Source organism: Carassius gibelio, chromosome A13 (assembly GCF_023724105.1).
Source record: "Carassius gibelio isolate Cgi1373 ecotype wild population from Czech Republic chromosome A13, carGib1.2-hapl.c, whole genome shotgun sequence".
NCBI classification, from domain to species: Eukaryota; Metazoa; Chordata; class Actinopteri; order Cypriniformes; family Cyprinidae; genus Carassius; species Carassius gibelio.
Window position 1 is genome coordinate 2393916 of NC_068383.1, and position 21840 is coordinate 2415755.

Below are 21840 nucleotides of genomic sequence, written 5' to 3' on the forward strand. Positions count from 1 at the left end.
TCAGAATATTGTTTAAAAGAGACACAATATCTAAAAAGCAAACAGGCTTTAATATTGTCGAAATTAGACAATAACGTGCAGTTCATCACAGACAATATCACTCAATGGACTCGCACTGACCTAGTGCATGTGAGAACGTAAAGCTGGAGAATTGCACACAGTCCTGAATAAACATGCTGAAAGTTCACTGCCTCGCGGGCATTGGCTGTATTTCAATATGAATAGACGATCCGATCAGTTCTGATGCAGCGATGAGAAATAACATGCATGGATGTGCAGCTTGATTCACAAAGATCAGGTCAAAATGCAGGAACTCATCCCAGAACCGAAAGCAAAAGGCTTTTTAAACATTCCTCAGAAGCATGACTCCAGTCACATGAGAAGCGTTAATGGAAATGCAATGCAGAGTACTGTACCTTTTAAAATCAAAATTAAACCAACAGAGTCATATTTAAAGGTTTTCTGATAATGCATTCTGATAATGCTCTGTTAATTAAATCTTCTTCGTCACAGACACCCGCAGCCTTTTCTAACCCGCTCTTCTTTTTCTTTCTCCTCCACGAAGCTGGCAACCAGGAAAAGTCCGGATTAATGATAATTTGATTAGCTCGGTTCAGACGGCTTGTTTAGCTCCACCTTCACTCCTCTTTCACCTGCACCTTTCCAAAAAGACAACCATGAGAAGAAAAGAAAACAAACATTACCCTCAGGATCTTTAACTTGCACAAAGCATGTGTTTATTCGGTTTCAAGAAACAAAACCAAAACACTACAGGAATAGTTAAGCCAAAAATAAACATTTGCTGAAGATTTACTCACCGTCAGGCCATCCAAGATTAACATGGGTTTGTTTCTTCATCAGATTTGGAGAAATCTAGCATTGCATCACTTGCTCAACAATCAAGTGAATGGGTGCCGTCAGAATGGATCAGTTTTTTTTTTTTGCCAGAAGTTAAAATGCTTTAGTGATGGATTGGTTTCTTACAAACACACAGCTTTTGATTTCTCAAGTCATTAACTGATTCCTCCAGTGAAAACGTAATTTGGTCTGAATCAGGCGAGAAATCTGCACATATGGACTCATATTTTGACCAGAAACAGACGTTTTAAAGTTAAAACTTCTTAATGGTGGATTTGTTTCATCTTTTGTCTTCTCCAGATGTTCTCTGATGGACTGGAGTGCTGTGGATTATTGTGATGTTTTTATCTGCTCTCATTCTGACGGCACCCATTCACTACACAAGTGATGTAAGGCTACATTTCTCCAAATCTGATGAAGAAACAAACTCATCCTTATCTTGAAGTTTGCTCAAACTCTTCTATTGTGTTCCACAGAAAATAATAATGACAGTATTTCATTTTGGGCTGAACTATCCCGCTGAACTTACCTGTTTGGTACTTTTCTTTAGCTCTCGCCCGTTCATCTGCATCAAAATACCACACGGTAATTGCATATCTACACAATGAGAAAGACAAAGTTTATGAGTTATAAAACAAGACAAGACCAAGAAGACATGGAGAGAAAAGGAATTGTATGTGTAGAGTATGTTTGTCATGTGCTTTAGCGATGATGATGATGATGATGATGACCTTGTATCATACGCAGGCTGGACCTCATGAGGGTTTCGTCTATCAGACCAGAATAAAACCAAGCGGTCAAATTTAGGTTCGATGTCTGCAAACTGAGCTTTACCCTCTGGAAATATCCGCAGTACACCCCCATTTACCTGAAAACACCAATAACAGAGATCTCAATTATGAGCTCAGGTTTATCACGTAACAAAGCATCAAAAATGCAATCTCAATTACTTAAAATCCTTATTGTGAAAACACCCAAACAATGAGTGTGATAACATGCACAGGTTTGACATGTAAAATACAGACTATAATGACAATTAGCACAGAAAATCATTTGTTTGAAAATAATCAGTTCGTAAAAACGAGAAAAAAAAGGTTTATAGTAAAGGACTTGCCATGGAAATATGTTGTGTTCCAATCAATTTGACCCAGAGATGATTTCTTTTTCCAGAAGATGCTAGTGAATGTTATTGCATTTGACTAAAACCTAATGCCAAATTTTGTGCATTGTCAAATTTAAATAACACTTTAGAATAGGCAATACAAGAGTTTTTCCTGAACAAACTCCTAATTTGCAGCTTATTAACAATTGTTAATTTTATTTATGGTGCATAAAATATGGTCATGCAAAATAAGACATTAATATGTGCTTTATAAGAAATGATAAAAAGCCAATATGCATGCTAATAAGCAACTAGTAAATAGTAAGAACTGTTCCTTAAAATAAAGTGCTACCAAAATTTTAGGCGCTTCAACAAAAATGCAAGCTGCACGTTTTTTCATTTAAACTCTCTTAAATGCTTTGCTTGTAGACTTTCGTTGTGAATGCATTACTGTAAATGCAATTTTAGTTTTTTTTTTTATTTCAATGCAACTTTGTCTCTAATGCTGTTTTCAAACCAACGTGATCTCCCGCTCGCGTGACTGCTGATAATACAGTCGAGTCGACTCAGCAGTGCGTGACTGGAGCTTTTATAGTGATAATGATAAATTCCATTAGCAGAAACAACAGAGCGACACAAACAATGAGAGGCCAGGTCTGGAGGAGGTTAGGATAGGAAACGGCAGCGGAACGCGGCCTTCCTGAAGAGGGACGAGAGGAAAAGGCCACATGCTGGAGAAAGAGACTGCTGTGCTGTGCTGAGGGCGCGAGAATTAACCGCGGGGACGCGCCGCGCGCACACACGCTTCTCTCCGTGGAGCTGAACGCACGCGCTTTATGCAGGTACACAGTGAATGCGCACGTATGCACGTGCACTCAAGCGCAGAAGCATCAGGGAAATAGACTTTTAAAATGCTGTGATGTGCAGTTGTTTTACCCCCACCACCCAAGATGCTGAAAAAAGTTATTTAACCCACCTTCATAATAATCATTATTACCCAACATATCTTGTTTCTGATGACAGTGTTATTTTAGAATTCGTTTTGATTAATTATCTGTTTTAAATCATTTTAGTTAGAAGTTTTATATCATTTTGTAGTGTGGTTTTGGTCATTTAAAGTTTAAATGTGTTTTTATATTTATAGTTTATATAGTTTCACACTTATATTTTAAGGTAAAATAAAAATTATTTACGGTTAGAATTTTAGGCGACAAATCTATTTTTGGAAGAAATATACAATCACATCAGCATATAAAAGTTACAGAATTGACACTGCAAAATCGACAAACTCTAAAAGTAAACAATAAAATGTAATTATTACATTAAATTAATTAAAATTTGTACATAGTAATTGCAATGTCAATTCTACGTTGTTAATAATAATAATAATAATAATAATAATAATTATTATTATTATTATTATATATATATAGAGAGAGAGAGAGAGAGAGAGAGAGAGAGAGAGAGAGAGGCGACACTTTTAAAAATATTAAACTTTTTTTGTGTAACATCTTAAATCATTTCTGCCTTCTGAAAACCTAATCTAGAAAAAGAAGAAAAGAAAACAGGATCAATGCAGCAGGTAAGAGTCACATGACCTGTGTTTTTCACCTTTGTAACCAAGCAACCAAAGTAAATATGGTGGATATTATGTATGAAACAGAACTGGAATGCAGTCAATGAACAAGAAAACAAACACAGCATTCAAAAAAAAAAAAAAAAAAAATAGTTTGATAGGACATTTATGCAAACTTTACAAAGTATCCTGAATTAATTGCATGCTTTGTGTGCGAGCAGCACCATGGTTTTCTCTTCTAATGAGTCTCGTGCCTCATTTCCGTGACTCGGTGAGCTGTTTTAGGATCTCTCCTCCTGGTTTTCTCTGGAGAATATAATTGCTGAGGTTAATGGGATTAGGCTGAAATGATGCAGGCATACCGGCACGTATGCAGACACTGGACATTCAGCAAACGATGCATGCTTTAAACACCGCAAAGCCATAAACTCTTCCAGAAGAGGATGCATGATGTCTCAATTTAAAAGTCAAGGAAGATTTGTTTAAATATTAAATATTAAATTACGATTATAGATGTTAAAGATGATTTACGTACCTTGGCATCCCAATTCTTATTAAGGTAATATATACATGTGACACATCTCCCATCTCCATTCGGGTTGTCCACATGGCGCACATAACCAGAGCCTTTACCTGGATAACATGCCACCATCGCCTGAGAACAAAACAGCCAAAACAGCCAAAACAATGCAGGTCAGTTGCACTCATTTTTAATGCATTTTTGCGCTTTTAGTTTTCATTTGTAAGCCCCATATCCCTCATTATGAATTATTTGGGTGAATAAAAAAAAATACATATATTTTGCCTTAAAATCAAAGTTACAAAAACATGTTTTGTTATACAACAACAGCAAAAAAAAAAAAAAAAAAAAAAAATATATATATATATATATATATATATATATATATATATATATATATATATATATATATATATATTATATATAAGTCCCATCAAATAATACCACAATGTAAATATATTTTAAAAGCTAAATCATTTTTTTTTATTAAAATAAAAATGTTATTGAATGATTTATGATTTATGTATTAATGACTTTTAAATTATTTAAAATTGTATTCATTTATTTAAATAGTTAGTTATTTAATTATTCATCCATCCATCAATTCACTCACTCATTTATTTATTTAACTTTTTAATTATTTGGGTGAATACAAAAAATATTTTGGCATAATATAAAAAAAAAATAACTGTGTTAGAAATGTGTTTTAAAAAAACACACAATGTATAAATACTTTACAAAAATAAATAAAATAATAAATAACTGCCATAAGTTATATAGGCAGTTAAATAAAAAATAAAAAAAATAAATAATAATAATTTTACCAAAATATTAAAATGTTGTATTAAATAAATATTTTTAAATGAAATAAATTTAATACTCAATACTTATTTTTTATTTATTTTTATAAATGTGTGTGTGTGTGTGTATAGAGTTACAGATATCACATAAAAAATATGATTTTGTCCAATTCATGCAGCTTTAATAACAGAAACCACTTTATTTGAAGTCCAGTCGTGTGAGTTTAAGTTAAAAGCATGGGGCTGATTTTAGAGGAACGCTTTATGTCCGAGAAAACCGTTTGTTGAGACTGATGTTTTCAGGCCAAATCAGCATGTCAGTGTTTCACATCAGATCTCCAGCAAGTTTTTCCACATTCCAGACACATTAATACAAAACCATAGCAACATTATAACAAACGTCCTAAACACTAGAGTCCCGCCTGCGCTCTTCTGCCAAAAGTAATGACCGGCTGGAAGTGTGTAATGAAAACATTCGTCTCAGTGATTCCCCTCATTTACAATGTGGAAGGATTTCAGGTTAAATGAACATTAATAAAACCATGAACACTTTGGAGTAAAGACACAGGACACAGACAAGTTAAAGTCACATTAAAGAAAAGGGAATCAGTATAAAACTAACCAGACAAAGCATCTAAACACATGTTTCTGTCTCCAAATCATTTAAAATCACTTTAAGGACATTCAGTGCTATTAAAAAAAAATAGAATAAAATGAAATCAGGACCAACACGTTCTAAAACAATAACAATAGAATTTAAAGCACCACCAGAGGCAAGAAAGAAGCACTTAAATTCATCATTTAAAAAACAAATAAAAAAGATTTCATAAATGTAATTTAATGGATTTATTGATTTTTAGAATGTTTTAAAATACAATTTATATTATTATTATTATTACTATTATTATTATTATTATTATAGTTGTTTAAGTGAATATGAATAGAATATATAAAATAGTTTATTTTTAATTCTCGACATTAAAAATTTCGTCAGTACCAATACTACCAAAATTTAAAAAAATACAGTTAAATAAATACATAAGTAGATCTACATAATTTTAATGTAATGATTGATGAAATAAATGACTCCTAAATGATTAAAAATGCACTTTTAAAATGTTTTTTAGTTATTAATTATTTGGCTGAATACAAAAAAAAAAAATGCTCTAAAATGAGAAGTACATATTTTGCTATACAAATTTTCTATTAATTTGATAAATTCAAATTAATTAAATCAGTACGAAAACTGCCACAATGTATGAATTCTTTACAAAAACTCTTCCTGAACTTAATTTGAGTGTAATGGTTTTTAAACTATCTTTTTTTATATATAAGAAAAAAGTTAATTGTTTGAGAATATTTTTTTCCTTAATGTAAAAAAAATAAGAAATTATTTATGTATTTTTAAATGCAATGCATTTAAGTCAGTACAATTTACCACAATGCAAAAAAAAAAAAAAAAAAATTATGCATTTAAAAAAAATGTTTTTTTTTTTTTTTTGCATTGTGGTAGTATTTGTTGTGTGTGTGTGTGTGTGTCTTTTGATAGCACATGGGTGCAGCTCTCTGCAGGACAATGTAACGGTGTAAGCACAGGTCCCACACACTCCAGGCAGTCTGACTCTGCTTGGCAATATTTCCTGAGCGTCACAACATTTCGTGCTTTAACCCTCACTGCCAAACCTCCACCTCCATGTGTGAGCGCTAAAGTCAGAGATGAACTGATCTGAACCCGGGACGCTTGGCCTCCTGCCAGAGGAAGCAGTATTTTAATGATCCTGCTACGTGCGGCGCGTGACGGAGGCCGAGACCGAGGAGATGAGCTCGAGAGGAGCACACACATCATCTGTCACTGCCTGAGAAAGTGTGAGGTCTGGCACACAAAAGGACAGGATACTAGATCCAAAAATGATGATAAATCACGGATTCAGCTCGGCGTTGCTGAAATGTGTTCTTGTCGGCGTGGGTCAGCTACGAGGCGAGCACATGGGAGGGGTTTGACTTCAAAACCCAATGAATAAACAGAAACACACCAACCTTCCCTTCCACTCACTTCCCGTAAAACTCCTGAAAACAAAACCACTGAGACGTGTTCAGCAGATAGTGTGTGTTTCCTCAAGACGCCTTCAGCAGCCAATCCACAAATGTCACTCCGTTTGAGGATTTCTACACGACTTTAGTTAAGAAAAAAACTGTATTAAAGAACAATTGTGAAAAACAAATGATCTATTGAATAAATGTCCCTTAATGGTTTCCAAATGACTAAAAATACAAGTTATAAAGTATTTGGAGAGAAAATAAAAATCAACAAATTTGCAGCACTTAATGAGTTTAATGATTTTAAATAATGAATAGCTTAATAAACAAATTCACAATTATATATTTTTAAATGAATACAAATATACTTTTTTTTTTTTTTTTAAATAAGATGCTAATTTGTTTGGGTGAATATTAAAAATAAAATCAACAAATTCTCAATTCCATACATTTTAAATTAAATTAAATTAATAGACGCTTTTATCCAAATTGACTTACAGTGCATTCAGGTAATCAATTTTTACCTATCATGTGTTCTTTTACTTAATGATTTTAAAATGGTTATACTCTTTTTGTTAAGATATTAATGATTTTTAAATAATAAAACAATATTTAAAAAAAAAATATTATTTGGGGGAATATGTAAAACAAAATCAACAAATTCTCAATTTCATAAATTTCACTTAATGATTTTTAAATGGTCATATTCTTTTTTTAAAGGTATTAATTATTTTTACATATATATATATATATATATATATATATATATATATATATATATATATATATATATATATATATATTAAATGATTCTATTTTTTCTAAAGATATAAACAATTCTTAAATAATAAAAATAATAATAAACTATTTTAATGATTTTTTAATTATTATATTCTTTTTTAAAGATATTAATGATTTTTAAATACTAAAAAAAACTATTTTAATGATTTTTAAATGACTTAAGATGTTAATAATTTGGGCGAATATGTATAACAAAAATCAACAAATTCTCAATTTAATACATTTCACGTAATGATTTTGAAATTATAAAAAATATGCATTTTAAAAAAGATATTAATGTACTGGGACAATATAAAACTGCTAAATTAATACATTCATAATTAAGTTTCACTTAAATAGTTGTGATTGATAAAAAATAGCAGCTTAATTAACATTCACAATTTGCTTTTTTTAAACTCGCATTAAAGTCAATTGTTACGCTGATGTCTGAAATACTTGTTTCTGATTGGTCAATCCAGGTACTAACTAGTTTTTCAAATATTTAGGCACATTTTATCCTTCAATTCAAATCACTATTTCACGTCCATGTATTAATTTTAAATGAATACATTAAATTGAAAAGCATTTTTACTAGGACCTTTTCTTTTGACCGCATGCTCCATGCTGGAAACTGGATTGTGGATGTGTGTAAGATAACGTACGCCTGGGCCCTTACTGTAAAGGATGTGTTTATGTGGGGTGTGTTGCTCCATCCTACTGCTGTCATTCTTCCGCATTCCTCCCAGCCTCATTAACAGGACGATCCGGCCGCGGAGGGATTTTGTTTACATTCCAGTGAGTTTGAGCCGATGTCGGAATATTAAGAGAGTTCCTGTCCTCTGAACTATAAAAGCCTGACAGCAGGATCCCTCATTAGTGATGAGCTGGTCATATAATCGTTAAAACACCATCTAAAAGTACCCCCAGAGTCCACACAGCTGATTATGTAAAAAGCATCACTTGCTCTGAAGTGAATGGGTGCCGTCGGAATGAGAGTCTCACAAGTAAACCACAGCACTCCAGTCCATCAGTGAACATCTGGAGAAGACAAACGCTGAAACAAATCCAGCATTAAAGAGTTTTAACGCATGCGTTTCAGGTCAGTAATCCATAATATAGCTTCCTCCAGTGAAAACGTAATTTGGTCTGAATCAGGCGCGAAATCTGCACATATGGACTCATATTATAAAGTTAAAACTTCTTAATGGTGGATTTGTTTCATATTTTGTCTTCTCCAGATGTTAACTGATGGACTGGAGTGCTGTGGATTATTGTGATGTTTTTATCTGCTCTCATTCTGACGGCACCCATTCACTGCAGAGCAAGTGATGCAATGCAAATACATTTCTCCAAATCTGATGAAGAAACAAACTCATCCTTATCTTGGATGGCCTGAGGACGGGGGTTAACTTTCATTTTAGATGCACTTTTCTTTTAAAAGACCCTTTTTTTTCTTATTCCGAAAACATTTAAATCTAGAAAACCTTTTTCACTAAAAATAACTTTTTGTGCAAGTTGCTAAAGGTTCTTCAAGGAGCCATGGATGCCAATAAAGGACTTTTATTTTAAAGCAGGAAGTGTACATTATAACATGTTTGAGATAAGAACAGAAAAAAAAACTCCTGGTGCATGCTTTGATGCTTTGATGCATTGCAAAAAAAAAATGTCTAACGCTTATTCTCTCCATGTGCATTGTTTGCATGTCACAATATCCATACAGGATCAGTCTTTCTTCCATCTTGTGTTGATTTGGACAGTAAACAGCGTCAATCTGTTGCATGGTGTGATAAATCATTTTATGGAAAATCAAAGCTTATACATTACTGAATATTACTTTTTTTTTTTAGTTTAGGACAAATTTAGAAGATTTTAAGGAAGAAAGCTAAGCCTGAATGTTTAAAGAGATAGTTCACGTAAGAGTTGATACAAACAAAAAACTAATATTTTGAAGAACTGGTTTTTGGTGAACTTTCCCTTTAATGAAGTCTCAGCAGTACTCATAATGCCTCTGGATATTTTTGATTTTAGAGTGATAATATCTCATTTACAGAGTCCCTCAGGACACAATCATTTCCTAAGTAGGAGGAAAAGGAGGATGACTTGAAGAAAGCCACTGCAAACACCAGCGAGGCATGATTAACCCATGCAGAACAAACATGATGCTGGAGCAATATTAGTATGAAACTATTCCTGATCTGCCACTGATGTCAGAAGAAAGAAAAAAAAAAGAAAAATATGATTGGCTAAGAACATATAAAGCATCATCAAATACATCAAATTAATAGTGTGTGTAATTTAAACTCAAATTTCCGCATTAATTGCAGAATTTAATTTCATTCTTTTTTTTAATTAAGTTGTTTTAACTTTGAAAATTGGGCAGCGTGCTTTGCATAGAACTGGATAAGGAGCATAAATATTGAAATCAGGTGTTTTTATGTGTTTTTAGTAAATTGAAAGACCTGTTAAGGTAAAGCTGTTAAATTGGGCATTTAAAGCAGAATATGCAGATGCAACCCAATTAGGAACAGCTAACTTTTTAAGTAATGAACTTGTTTAATTTATGCCAAAAATTATTAACCTCATCTGTAATTTTTTTGTTGTTGTAAATAAAACAAACAATATTTGACTACATTTATACATTTAAAAATATGCAATTCCAGTTTTTGCATTTCAACCTTCATCATGTTTAATCTGAATTTGCCGTTTCTTTGTAAATAATTAGGAAATTTACTAGCAACTCCTGTATTGCAAAGTAACTCTTACACCTTTTTTTTTTTTTTAATGAAGCAAAGATCTCATTATTGTAGGTAAATCATTCAAATAATGATCATCTACGTGCCATATTGAAAATAAAAAAAAAACTGAAAAAAAATGTTAAAGAACTTAATTAAAATTAAAAGTCGACATTAAGTCAGAAGGGCTTTGGCTCTACCTTATACTAACACGAGAGAGTTGCAAGCAATTATGCTTGAACATGTTTGGCATTTCCATGACACACCACCGTGCATCTTCTCTTCCTATTCGTCTGACAGATGCAAACTGCCGAAGCATCAGTCTCCTTTCTCAAGACAGATCTTGGATTTCTGCAAACAACCAGCTTAGAGCAATAGTTCAGCCAAAAACGTAAATTTTCGGACCATTTCCTCACCCTCTGATCAAGATTAGGATGAGTTTGTTTCTTCATCAGATTTGGAGAAATGCAGCATTGCATCACATGCTCTGCAGTGAATGGGTGCCGTCAGAATGAGGGTCCAAACAGCTGATAAAAACATCACAATAATCCACAGCACTCCAGTCCATCAGTGAACATCTGGAGAAGACAAAGGCTGTGTGTTTTACTCCATAATCCATAAATCCAACGCTTCCTCCAGTTAAAAGTGGTCTGGTCTGAATCAGGAGAGAAATCTGCACAGATCAAGCAACGATTACAAGCAAAAAAAACAGACCAAAACAGCTCTAAACAAATATGTGTGTTGATTTTGATGTGAGAGACGACAGGAGATGCTTCTATTATGGATTATAGACTCATATTTTAACCAGAAACGATAGTTTAAAGTTAAAAACATCTTAATGCTGGATTTGTTTCAGCTTTTCGGGATGTTAACTGTTGGACTGGAGTGTTGTGGATTATTGTGATGTTTTTAACAGCTGTTTGGGCTCTCATTCTGACGGCACCCATTCACTGCAGAGCATCCATTGATGAGACACTGATGCACTGCTACATTTCTCCAAACCTGATAAAGAAACAAACTCATCTACACCTTGGATGACCTAAGAGTGAGCACATTTTTTATTTTTGGGCTATTCCTTCAACATGCAAAAGACATTTGAACATATTGCATTAGATAAATAACAAAAACTATACTTCGTATCACCAAAAAGAAAAAATGCTAAAGCAAGCTTCATGAACTTTACATGACTATAAAGTTGCAAAATGATTCTACAGAGGAAAGATTGAAAGTCCCAATGCTGACGCATGACTTCCCCTTCACACAAACCAGCAAATTAGGTCAAAAGTCGTTAAAAGCAGCACTCTCTCCGTATGCATGGTTCGACACGACGCATGTCACAGTCGAATCTAACCTTCATGTCATTTCAAACCTCTATGACTTTCTTTCTTCTGTGGAACTCAAAAAGAGAAGTTCAAATGAGCTTTCACACTGCTGTTTCTGGATATGGATCTCATATCTAAAGTGACGTGCAAGTATTATAAACTGTGAATAAAACAAAGATTACTGGAGTACGTTTTTACAAAAAACTGCTATTTCAGTCTTTCTACTAAAGATGAAGGTCTAAAGATGCAGTTATGAGATTTGTAATAGTTCACCAATACTGGTAAAGCAGGTTTATTAGTTAACTAAATGTAAAACCATAAAAAAACACTATTTTTTAACTTAATAAAATATTTTAAAAAAATAAAACTTACATTATTTCAGCTAGTTGCCAATGCAACACGTCTCTTTTTCTTTAGTTTATACCGAAATCACTAAAATTGAAACTGAAATAAAATAAAATATTAAATGACAAAACAAAAAATGATAAAACTAACATTTAAATGACAATGAAAATATATATAATTTTTTTTCAGTTGACTAGATGTATTTTAAAAATAAAAAATTTAAATATGAATAAAAAATTTAAAATTACAAAAAACATGAAAATCCTAAAACTAAAATTTGAATAAAATAACAAAAAATATATGAGTGAGTATCTCAATACTAAAATAATGATGACAGCTTGACAGCTTTGTTTTAATCTCTTTAACTCTTAAAATATAAAGATTTATACAAGACGCATGGAGACTTAACTTGCTCGATTAAATAAAAGTTAAATGCCAGAGAAAAAAAAATAAAAACAAGAACTATGAGACCTTGGTTACAACAACAAGATTTAATTGTGGGCTTATAGTGAAGGTGAAACTGTATACACAGTGCTGCAGATAGAGCTAAACTTCAAGGTAATTCGCATAATGTTTTGTAATCCTTGAATATGAAAGAGAGCGTGGGCTAGCGGGGTAAGATGGGCCTGTCCTCCTGAGGGTCAGACGCTCTCATACCTGAGGCGACCCGAAAGATCAGAGGTCACACACAAGAAGAAACTTACGCCGAGGCCTGAAAGAGGGTTGCATGCACAAAAACAGGGTTATACAAATGTGGCCTTAACACCCACTGACTTTATTCTGGCTTCTTTACACAATTTAGAATAATAGTGAAGTCATCGATCTCTACATTTATACTCATATTTACTCTCAAAAAGGCACAAAACCTGTCGCTGGGGCGGTACCTTTTCAATAGGTGCACTTTTGAAGTACTAATATGTGCCTTTAGGGTGAATAAGGTGCAGAAGTCTACCTTTTTTGAAAGAACAACCCCAGCTTTATTTCTTTAAAGTGAAGTATGGGAATCATGTGATCATGTTATTTTAGGATCTGTGATATACTGTTATTATTTTTGGTAATATTTTGAATTCTATTTTCATTTTAGTTACAGTTTTAGTTATTTTGTTGTGTTTTGACATATTTATTACCTTTTTATTAATATATATGTTTTTTAATGGTTTTATTTTCAGTTAAATTAATTTCTTTTGATTTTGTATTTGCATTTTAGTTCATGTTTTAAGTAACTTTTATTATTATTATTTTTTTTTACAATTTTAGTTTTAGTTATTTCAAATTAAAGAACACTTTTTTTTTTCATTTGCTCCAACTTCTGCATTAAATGCATTCTTTCCTTCATGTTTCAAGCATTTCAGCAAAATAATGTACATTAGAAAGCTTTTAAGACCATAAAAAAGAATCAGTCAATAGTGTTTAGATTTTTGATTTTTCAAGGGAATAACAAACAACCCATATATAATTTACATTAACGCAGACTCGCATTGCATTCGAGATACATGCTTTATCTGTGCATTCCCTGGGAATCGAACCCATGACACTTGCCAGTTTTTGTGCAGTTTCAGATCAATGTGTGCTGTTGCAGGCAGTTCTTGCACATAAAAAGTCTGTTGCTCAAATCTTAAAAAGGCACCAAATCTAAATATAAATACTCACTGTAATTTTCTTTCGAGAAACTATTACTTTCCAACCCAACCCAAGGAATAAATCTCAATTTGCCAGAAAGAAAAAATGGCAAGAAAGCATTCATTCTGGAAATGATGCACTAAATTGAACAGAGTTGCTTATATGTTGCTTTCACAATAATTGTATCCAAAAAGAACTATGCAAGTCACAAAGTATAATAAATAGTAACTAATATATCAGCCAAGCCACAATGATCAGCATCAGTCTGATAACACTGAAATTATTGCTTTCGTTAATCAATCCAAGCAAGACGTGTTGTGACATTTTTATGCCTTTTTTCATTCTTTTTGGAGCTTGACAGCCACTATGAATTCATTGCATGGAAAACATAAGTCATAAATGGAAGAAAGTAAGACATATGGAATTTGAGAGTGAGCAAATACTGTATAAAATCATTTAAAATATATGTAATGTGTGTTCAGTAATATGCATCCATCACTGTATTCATGTAATAACATTGAAATTCTTGCTTTTGTTAATCAGGCAATCAAGCAAGCAGGTGTATATTAAAATAAAAATAACATTAAAGTGCATCGGTTTCAACAAATCAGGGCTGAAGGGTCCAGTTGGAAGACAAAAGAAGATATTTTGAAGAATGCAATCCAATCCAATGGAAGTCAATGGGAACCGAAGCTGTTAGGTTATTTAAAATATCAAATTTTGTGCTTTGCATTAGAAAGAAATGCATGCATAATAAGCCATCCACGCTATGACTGACGCGTACTTACTTTCGTCCTTCCATTTATCGAGTAGTTTCCCAGTTTTCCATTGCAATTCCTGACCAGGTCATCCATGCGACTCATCAAGAAGCAGATCTTCTCGCATCCAGGCTCCTTCCCCTCGATCCAGGTGATTATATCCCCCCTGATGTCCTTAGTAGAGTCACTTTTCTGACTCACCAGCTGTCCTTCAGTGAATTTACCGCTCTGCTGGAGAGCTTTCACGTTCTCCAGAATGGACAGCCCCATGTCTTCACCCAGAAAGTTGTCCACTACACAAATGCCGTGTTTGTTCATGCATGGGACTATATAGTCAGTGGCCAGTTTGTGAGTTTGGGGTTTGGTGGTAGTGCTGTCAGCTTCTGAGCTTGCTGTTCTGGTGATCAGATCTTTTGTTTCTGGATCAGTGGGTTTCTCCTGCTGATGTGGAGTTTGTGGCACAGTCTTGGTCTTGTCCGCCTCTATGCAGGTGAGTTTGTGTTCTTTCCAGTGCTGTTTCTGATGCTCCTTGCTGCAGTAGAAAGAGATCCGGCACCGACCACACTTTAAAAGGTTTTCCATCTTTCCACAAAGCTCGCAAAACTGTTTATCCTGGTCTGGATCCAGAGCCGTGGTGCATTGGTCCATGTTCGCGTTTGCGTGCTGCTGGCCCTTTAAATCCAGTCCTTCCACGCGCGTTCCCGCTGATAACCTCCACGCGCAACGCGTCAGCCTGAACAACTCCAAGCGAACAGCGGCGTCCGTTTCATCATCACACAGCAATATCCGCGCTTTCTCCGTTAAACCAACGGCCGGTTTTGGGATCGTTCCGCGCGAGCTCCATCCCGAAGCCTGCGCGCTCCTCCTCGCGCGTTATTGTTGTGTGTCGGTCTGCTTTCCGCACGTCTCTAGTACGAGCCAAACCTCTGACGTCAGTCGCATGGGCGTGGTCAAACGGTTGAAAGCTATAAATAGGCCCCGCCTCATTTCATTCATTCACACACAATGAAGAGTGTAAATTGTGTTACTGCTTTCGCGTAAAATGATCTTAAACAGAGGTGTAAAGATTACCTAAAACCATACTTGAGTAAAAGTACAGATACCTTACACTGAAAATTACTCTATTAAGTTATGTCACCAAAACAGATTGATCTGATTCAATGTAGTTAACTCATACTGAACATAGGAGAGCAATCATGTTTATTTTCTAAAACCAAAATAAAAATGAACACTTCAAAATCGCAAAGAAAAGTGCTGCAGAAAAAGCAATTGGTGCCATGCACAATGTAATGTGTAATTGCAACACTCTTTATGGACAGATAGTTTGTAGAAAATGTAGGGAAGAAGCTCTTATATCAATACAGAGTATCCAAAAAGATACTCAAGTAAAGTAATTAAATACAGTTACTCAAATACTTTACACCTTAAACACATCTTAAAATGTTAATGCCTTTTTTTAGAAGTAGGTCATGTGGCCTAATTAGTAGCTTTTTGAGGCTGCAGGTTTTAGTTCAGCTCGACGGGGTCCATACGAGCCGATTTGTTCAAATGAATCAAGACAAGATAACTTTACATCCAATGACTTTTATTGTTTTTGCATTAAACTGAATTTTAAGCAACCTGCTAAATTAACTTAATCTAGTCTAACCATAACTAGATTAATTTTATTTATTTATTATTATTTAGAAATTAACCATGCTGATAATCCCATAGGGAAAAAAAAGGTCTTTAGTTGGTTAATACATGGTTGGACTTTTATTAAAATATTAAACAATAAATAAATAATATATAATAAAATGATAAAGAAAGTAATACACCAAACAGTGAGAATATGTAACGGTCTAATAAAAATGGTCTAAATGGCCATGTCTGCAAGTGGCCAAGCAAGCAAAAATGGTATGGGATTGCTATAAAATGTGCAGAAATGTCATTAGATGATTCTGAATGTGTGTTTTGTTGTCCACTGCCCCCTGTAGGAGCATGCTGGCTCTCATTCAGACAGTGAGGAGACACTGGGCGGCACGTACACAGTTGGCATGAATCCTCCAGACCAAGCTTCACAAGGAGGAACAGTAATCTGATATACAGTATGTGCAATCAAAGGAAAGCGCCTCTCAATAAGATTTGTGTGTGTGTGTGTGTGTGTGTCGTCACTGTACAATGGTCTAACCACAGCACATTTTGTAAAAATTCTACACATTTTTTTATTGCTTGTTTACTTACTTCCATTTATTCATGATTGTATCTGAATTTGGTTTGGTTCCACGTTATGAATTATAAAAAAAAAAACATTTTTTATTAACTTTACTTTAAGTTTGTGTGTGTGCGGGAGAGAGAGCGTAAATTGTGAAATTTACCTTATCTTGAGAAAGTTTAGTTTAATAAAATGAATTATAAAAATATAAATTAAATTTGAGTATTATTAGTTGATTGCTAGATGACTAGTAATAGTACATTTAAGATTACCACTTTTACTACTCGACTTTTAAGTACAAAACATGATCTCTCTCTGTCTCTCTCTCTCTCTCTCTCTCTGTGTGGGTGTGTGCGCCTGTGTGTGTGTATAGATGGATCAAATTAAACTACCTTACCCAGAATACCTTGCAGTGGCACGCAATTAAGACTGACTCAAATGATTCGCGATCCCGCTCCCAACTGCCGAACTGCCTCAAATGATTCGCGATCCCCGAATTGATTCAAATGATTCGCGAACCCGCTCCGAAATCTCGAACTGACTCAAAAGATTCGCGATCCCGCTCCGAAGTGCCGAACTGACTCAAATGATTCGCGATCCGCGAACTGACTCAAATGATTCGCGATCCCGCTCCGAACTCCCGAACTGATTCAAATGATTCGCGATCCCCGAACTGACTCAAATGATTCGCGATCCCGCTCCGAACTGCCGAACTGACTCAAATGAATCGCGAACCCGCTCCGAACTCCCGAACTGATTCAAATGATTCGCGATCCCCGAACTGACTCAAATGATTTGAGATATCCCGCTCCTAGCTCCCGAACTGATTAAAATGATTCCCGCTCCGAACTCCCGAACTGACTAAAATGATTCGCGATCCCGCTCCGAACACACGAGAACTCTTTGACCACAGCTGCTGTTCTTCAAAAGCTCTTGCAGCAGCTCAACACTGGTTTACTCTGAGGTGGTCAGATCACATCAGATTGTGGTTAATCTTGCAGATCATGACTTATATCTACTCTTCCTCTCCCTTCAGTTTGGTAATATAAAGATTCCTCCTTTGAACTCCGACCTCTTCTGTGGCTTTTACTGTTCTGGGTCTGAATTTGAACTGATATTTTATTCGGACCCAGAAGCGCTAAACACTCTTGCAGTGTAGCTATGTTTCATTCATCCTAGAAGCTGGAGCGCGCTCTCGCGCAATCAGGAAACTCCTAATATGGGCAACAGCGTCCAGCTATAGCTGAATGAAAACAGTTGTTTTGACAAAAGAACTGAAACGTTTGGAAACACGAAGACATTAATATAGGAATGCGACAATATATGGTTTTTCAAGTCATCTCCAGCAAGTGATAAATACAGTATATCAACAAAACAGTGCTAATTGACAGATTTATTACAGTATAGAAACTATTCTGCCTTATAATGTGATAAATAAGTGTTTTCTAGTATATAAAAAAACATTTATTTGTTATTGTCAATCAGTTATAGATTTCTAAGCAAATTAAAAGCTAGAAATTAGAGAATAATTATAGTTGCCTATCCACTCCCAGTCAAGTCTGTTCACCATTCTGGATCATTCTATTCATCAAAGAATGCTGAAAAAATGTAATCATGTTTTAAATATTGATAATCAGCAAATCAGCATATTAGAATGATTTGATTTCTTAAGGATGGGACACTGGAGTAAAGATGCTGAACATTCACCTTTGATCACAGGAATAAATTACATTTAAAAATATTTTCAAATAGAAAATAGTTATTTTAAATAGCAAAAACTTTTTACTATTTTTTTTTTTTTTGCTGTACTTTGGATCAAATAAATGCAGGCTTGGTGAGAAGAAGAGACTTAAACATAAAAAATCTTATTGTTCAAAAACTGTTGTCTATTGTAATGTTTTATATTATATATATATATATATATACATATATATATATATATATATATATATATATATATATATATATATATATATATATATATATATATATATAAATATATATATATAGTACAGACCAAAAGTTTGGACACACCTTCTCATTCAAAGAGTTTTCTTTATTTTCATGACTATGATAATTGTAGAGTCACACTGAAGGCATCGAGGGCTGTTTGAGCAAGAAGGAGAGTGATGGGGTGCTGCACCAGATGACCTGGCCTCCACAGTCACCGGACCTGAACCCAATCCAGATGGTTTAGGGGTGAGCTGGACCACAGACAGAAGGCAAAAGGGCCAACAAGTGCTAAGCATCTCTCGGGGAACTCCTTCAAGACTGTTGGAAGACCATTTCAGGTGACCACCTCTTGAAGCTCATCAAGAGAATGCCAAGAGTGTGCAAAGCAGTAATCAAAGCAAAAGGTGGCTACTTTGAAGAACCAACAATATGACATATTTTCAGTTGTTTCACACTTTTTTTGTTATGTATATAATTCCATATATAATTCCACATGTGTTAATTCATAGTTTTGATGCCTTCAGTGTGAATCTACAATTTTCATAGTCATGAAAATAAAGAAAACTCTTTGAATGAGAAGGTGTGTCCAAACTTTTGGTCTGTACTGTATATATATGCTTCTGAAAAGATGGCTACGTCCCTGATAAAAGCTGTTTGTGTTGAGCCCTTAAAAATGTTCCTTTCACAGCTTAAGTATGAAAACTATCAACAATGGACAACATAACACAAAACATTTTGAAATAAATAAATGAAAGCAATCTGAATTATTCAGAATCAATTTCCAGAAACATGCATACATACATACATATATATATATATATATATATATATATATATATATATATATATATATATATATATATATATATATATATATATATATTAATTTAATATATAAATTATTATTATGATTATTTTATTGTTATTATTATTTTGTATCGTGGATGAATATGAATAATATTTTGCTCTAAAATAATTTAAAAACATATTTTGTTATGTTTATATATATATATAAAGTAAAATAAGTAAGTAAATAAATTGAGTAGATGTGTCTACATTGTAAATAAAACATTTTAAAAGGAAAACAAAGATTCCTTGGGTACATTTTGCAACAAAACACTATTTCTGCTTCAGAATTTCACATTTATTTCAGTGTGTTTCGTTGCCATTTCTTGAAATTATTTGTAAAATTAACTAGAAGTTTCTGAATGAAAATTAGAATGTCAAATTTGATCTTTTTTTCCCAGTGTGAAATACAGAAAGCAAAAATATTTTTCCCCCCCAAATGCAAGTTAAATAGATTTGTTCCTTCTTTAATAAAATGTAATAATAATAAAATATACATGTAATAGTGCAATGTAACTTTTAGATTGCATATGTCATTGCATAAGTTTAGCATGCATTAGATTTAAATGCATGTAAATAAGCATTAGATTTAAATGCATGTAAATAAGCATTAGTAAATAAGCATCCTGAACGAGGCAGATATGAAACTGAAAAGCAGTCTGAAGTATTTTTGGGGTATTCTGGGGTATTTTTGTAGCAGTAGCCAAAAAAACAATGTATGTGTCAAAATTATCGATTTTTCTTTTATACCAAAAATCATTAGGATATTAAGTAAAGTTCATGTTCCATTAAGATATTTTGAAAATTTAATGCAGTAAATATATCAAAACATCATTTTTTATTTGGAATATGCATTGCTTAAAAATTAATTTGAACAACTTTAAAGATGATTTTCTCAATATTTAGATTTTTGTTGCACCCTCAGATTCCAGATTTTCAAATAGTTGTATCTCAGACAAATATTGTCCTCCTAACGAACCACACATCGATGAAAAGATTATTTATTCAAGTCAATTTTAGATTTCAGAAATTTACCCCTATGACTGGTTTTGTGGTCCAGGTTCACAAATGATATATACATTATACACTATTCTTGAAAACAGGATTTCGAACAGGTTCTAGAAATATTTGAGTTTCAGTGTAGTATTTTCAGGTTAAGGATTTTGAAAATAGTGCTTGAAATGGTAATTGCATTGCTTGCATAATGATTCACTGCCTGTGAGATGATTATTTGCATTTTTACAGTAAAATGCAATCTCTTATTACAGTAAAATTTGATCAAGTCAAAAGGATCTCAACTTAATAAGCTGTATTTCCATGAGTTCATTGTCATAAATTTGACTTTATTCTCAAAATATAGCAACTTTAATCTCATAATGCTAGGATTTTATTCTTGTAATTTTGACTTTATTCTTAATCTCGTTTTGCTGACTTTATTCACAAAATATTACGACTTTAATGTCATATTGCTACGACCTTATTATTAAAATACTATGACTTTAATCACATGATGCTTTGACTTTGTTCTCAAAATGTAGATTTTTTTCCCCTAAAAATATTACAATTTGATTTTCCTAATTTTAAATTAAATTTTTTTTAAATATTACGTCTTGAATCTCATAAAGCCACAATTTTATTCTCATCATATTTAATTTATTCGCATAATATTAGGACTTTAATCTCATATTGCTAAGACTTTATTCTTAAAATGTTGACTTTATCATAAAAATATTACGACTTTAATCTCTTAACTTTGACTTTTTTCTAAAAAATGAAACATTTATTTTGCTAATTTTGATTCAATTTTAAAAATATTACTCAATCTCATAATGCTAAAATTTTATTCTCATTATTTACATTGTATTCTTGTTAATGAATGAATGAATTTAATTAAATTATGCTTTGACTTTATTCTCAAAATATAGATTTTTTTTTTCTAAAAATATTATATGACTTGATTCTCCTCATTTTGATTTATTTTTAAAATTTTACATCTTGAATCTCATTTGACATTGTTCTCGTTTTTTTTTTTTTTTTTTTTTTTTTTCTTGACTGTATTCTTCAAATATTAAAACTTTAATCTCGTAATCTTAATGTTGTATGCACAAGTGTTTTATTATTTTTTTGGCCGACTGTTGGTCTCCAGTAAATCATATCTTTTGCAACCATTATTATTATTTGTATTTGTGTCTTTAATAAGGGGAGAGAGGGCAGACGTGATGTCTGCTAACTTCTGAGGAAAGCGTGGATCAGGAGGGAGAGGACTTACTGAATCCTGCGGTTATCTGGCGGTGAGGGGAAGTCATTTTTAGATTATGGTCGCAGAGAAATCATCGGGGTCTTTCTTGCGACGTGACCGAGGTCAGATCCTGCCAATCAGCTTTCTATTTTTCTTTG

The 21840-nt window shown here is 33.2% G+C and overlaps 1 protein-coding gene across 4 annotated transcripts; it reads right to left on the minus strand.

The window, feature by feature from the left end:
• Window positions 1-31: 31 nt before the first annotated feature.
• On the minus strand, window positions 32-15388 carry LOC128025868 (egl nine homolog 1). 4 transcript variants are annotated; one of them, XM_052612437.1, is made up of 5 exons: window positions 14481-15388; window positions 4072-4191; window positions 1590-1726; window positions 1388-1455; window positions 32-659 (listed from the first exon to the last, which is right to left on the minus strand). In XM_052612437.1, the coding sequence occupies exons 1-5, from the start codon at window positions 15096-15098 to the stop codon at window positions 604-606; spliced, it is 999 nt and encodes a 332-aa protein (XP_052468397.1). In that variant the 5' UTR covers window positions 15099-15388; the 3' UTR covers window positions 32-603. The 4 variants fall into 4 exon arrangements, with proteins under 4 accessions (XP_052468397.1, XP_052468398.1, XP_052468399.1 ...); XM_052612438.1 differs by having other exon boundaries at window positions 32-653; window positions 14481-15369; XM_052612439.1 differs by lacking the exons at window positions 32-659; window positions 1388-1455; window positions 1590-1726; window positions 4072-4191 and adding an exon at window positions 7974-11078 and having other exon boundaries at window positions 14481-15369.
• Window positions 15389-21840: the final 6452 nt, after the last annotated feature.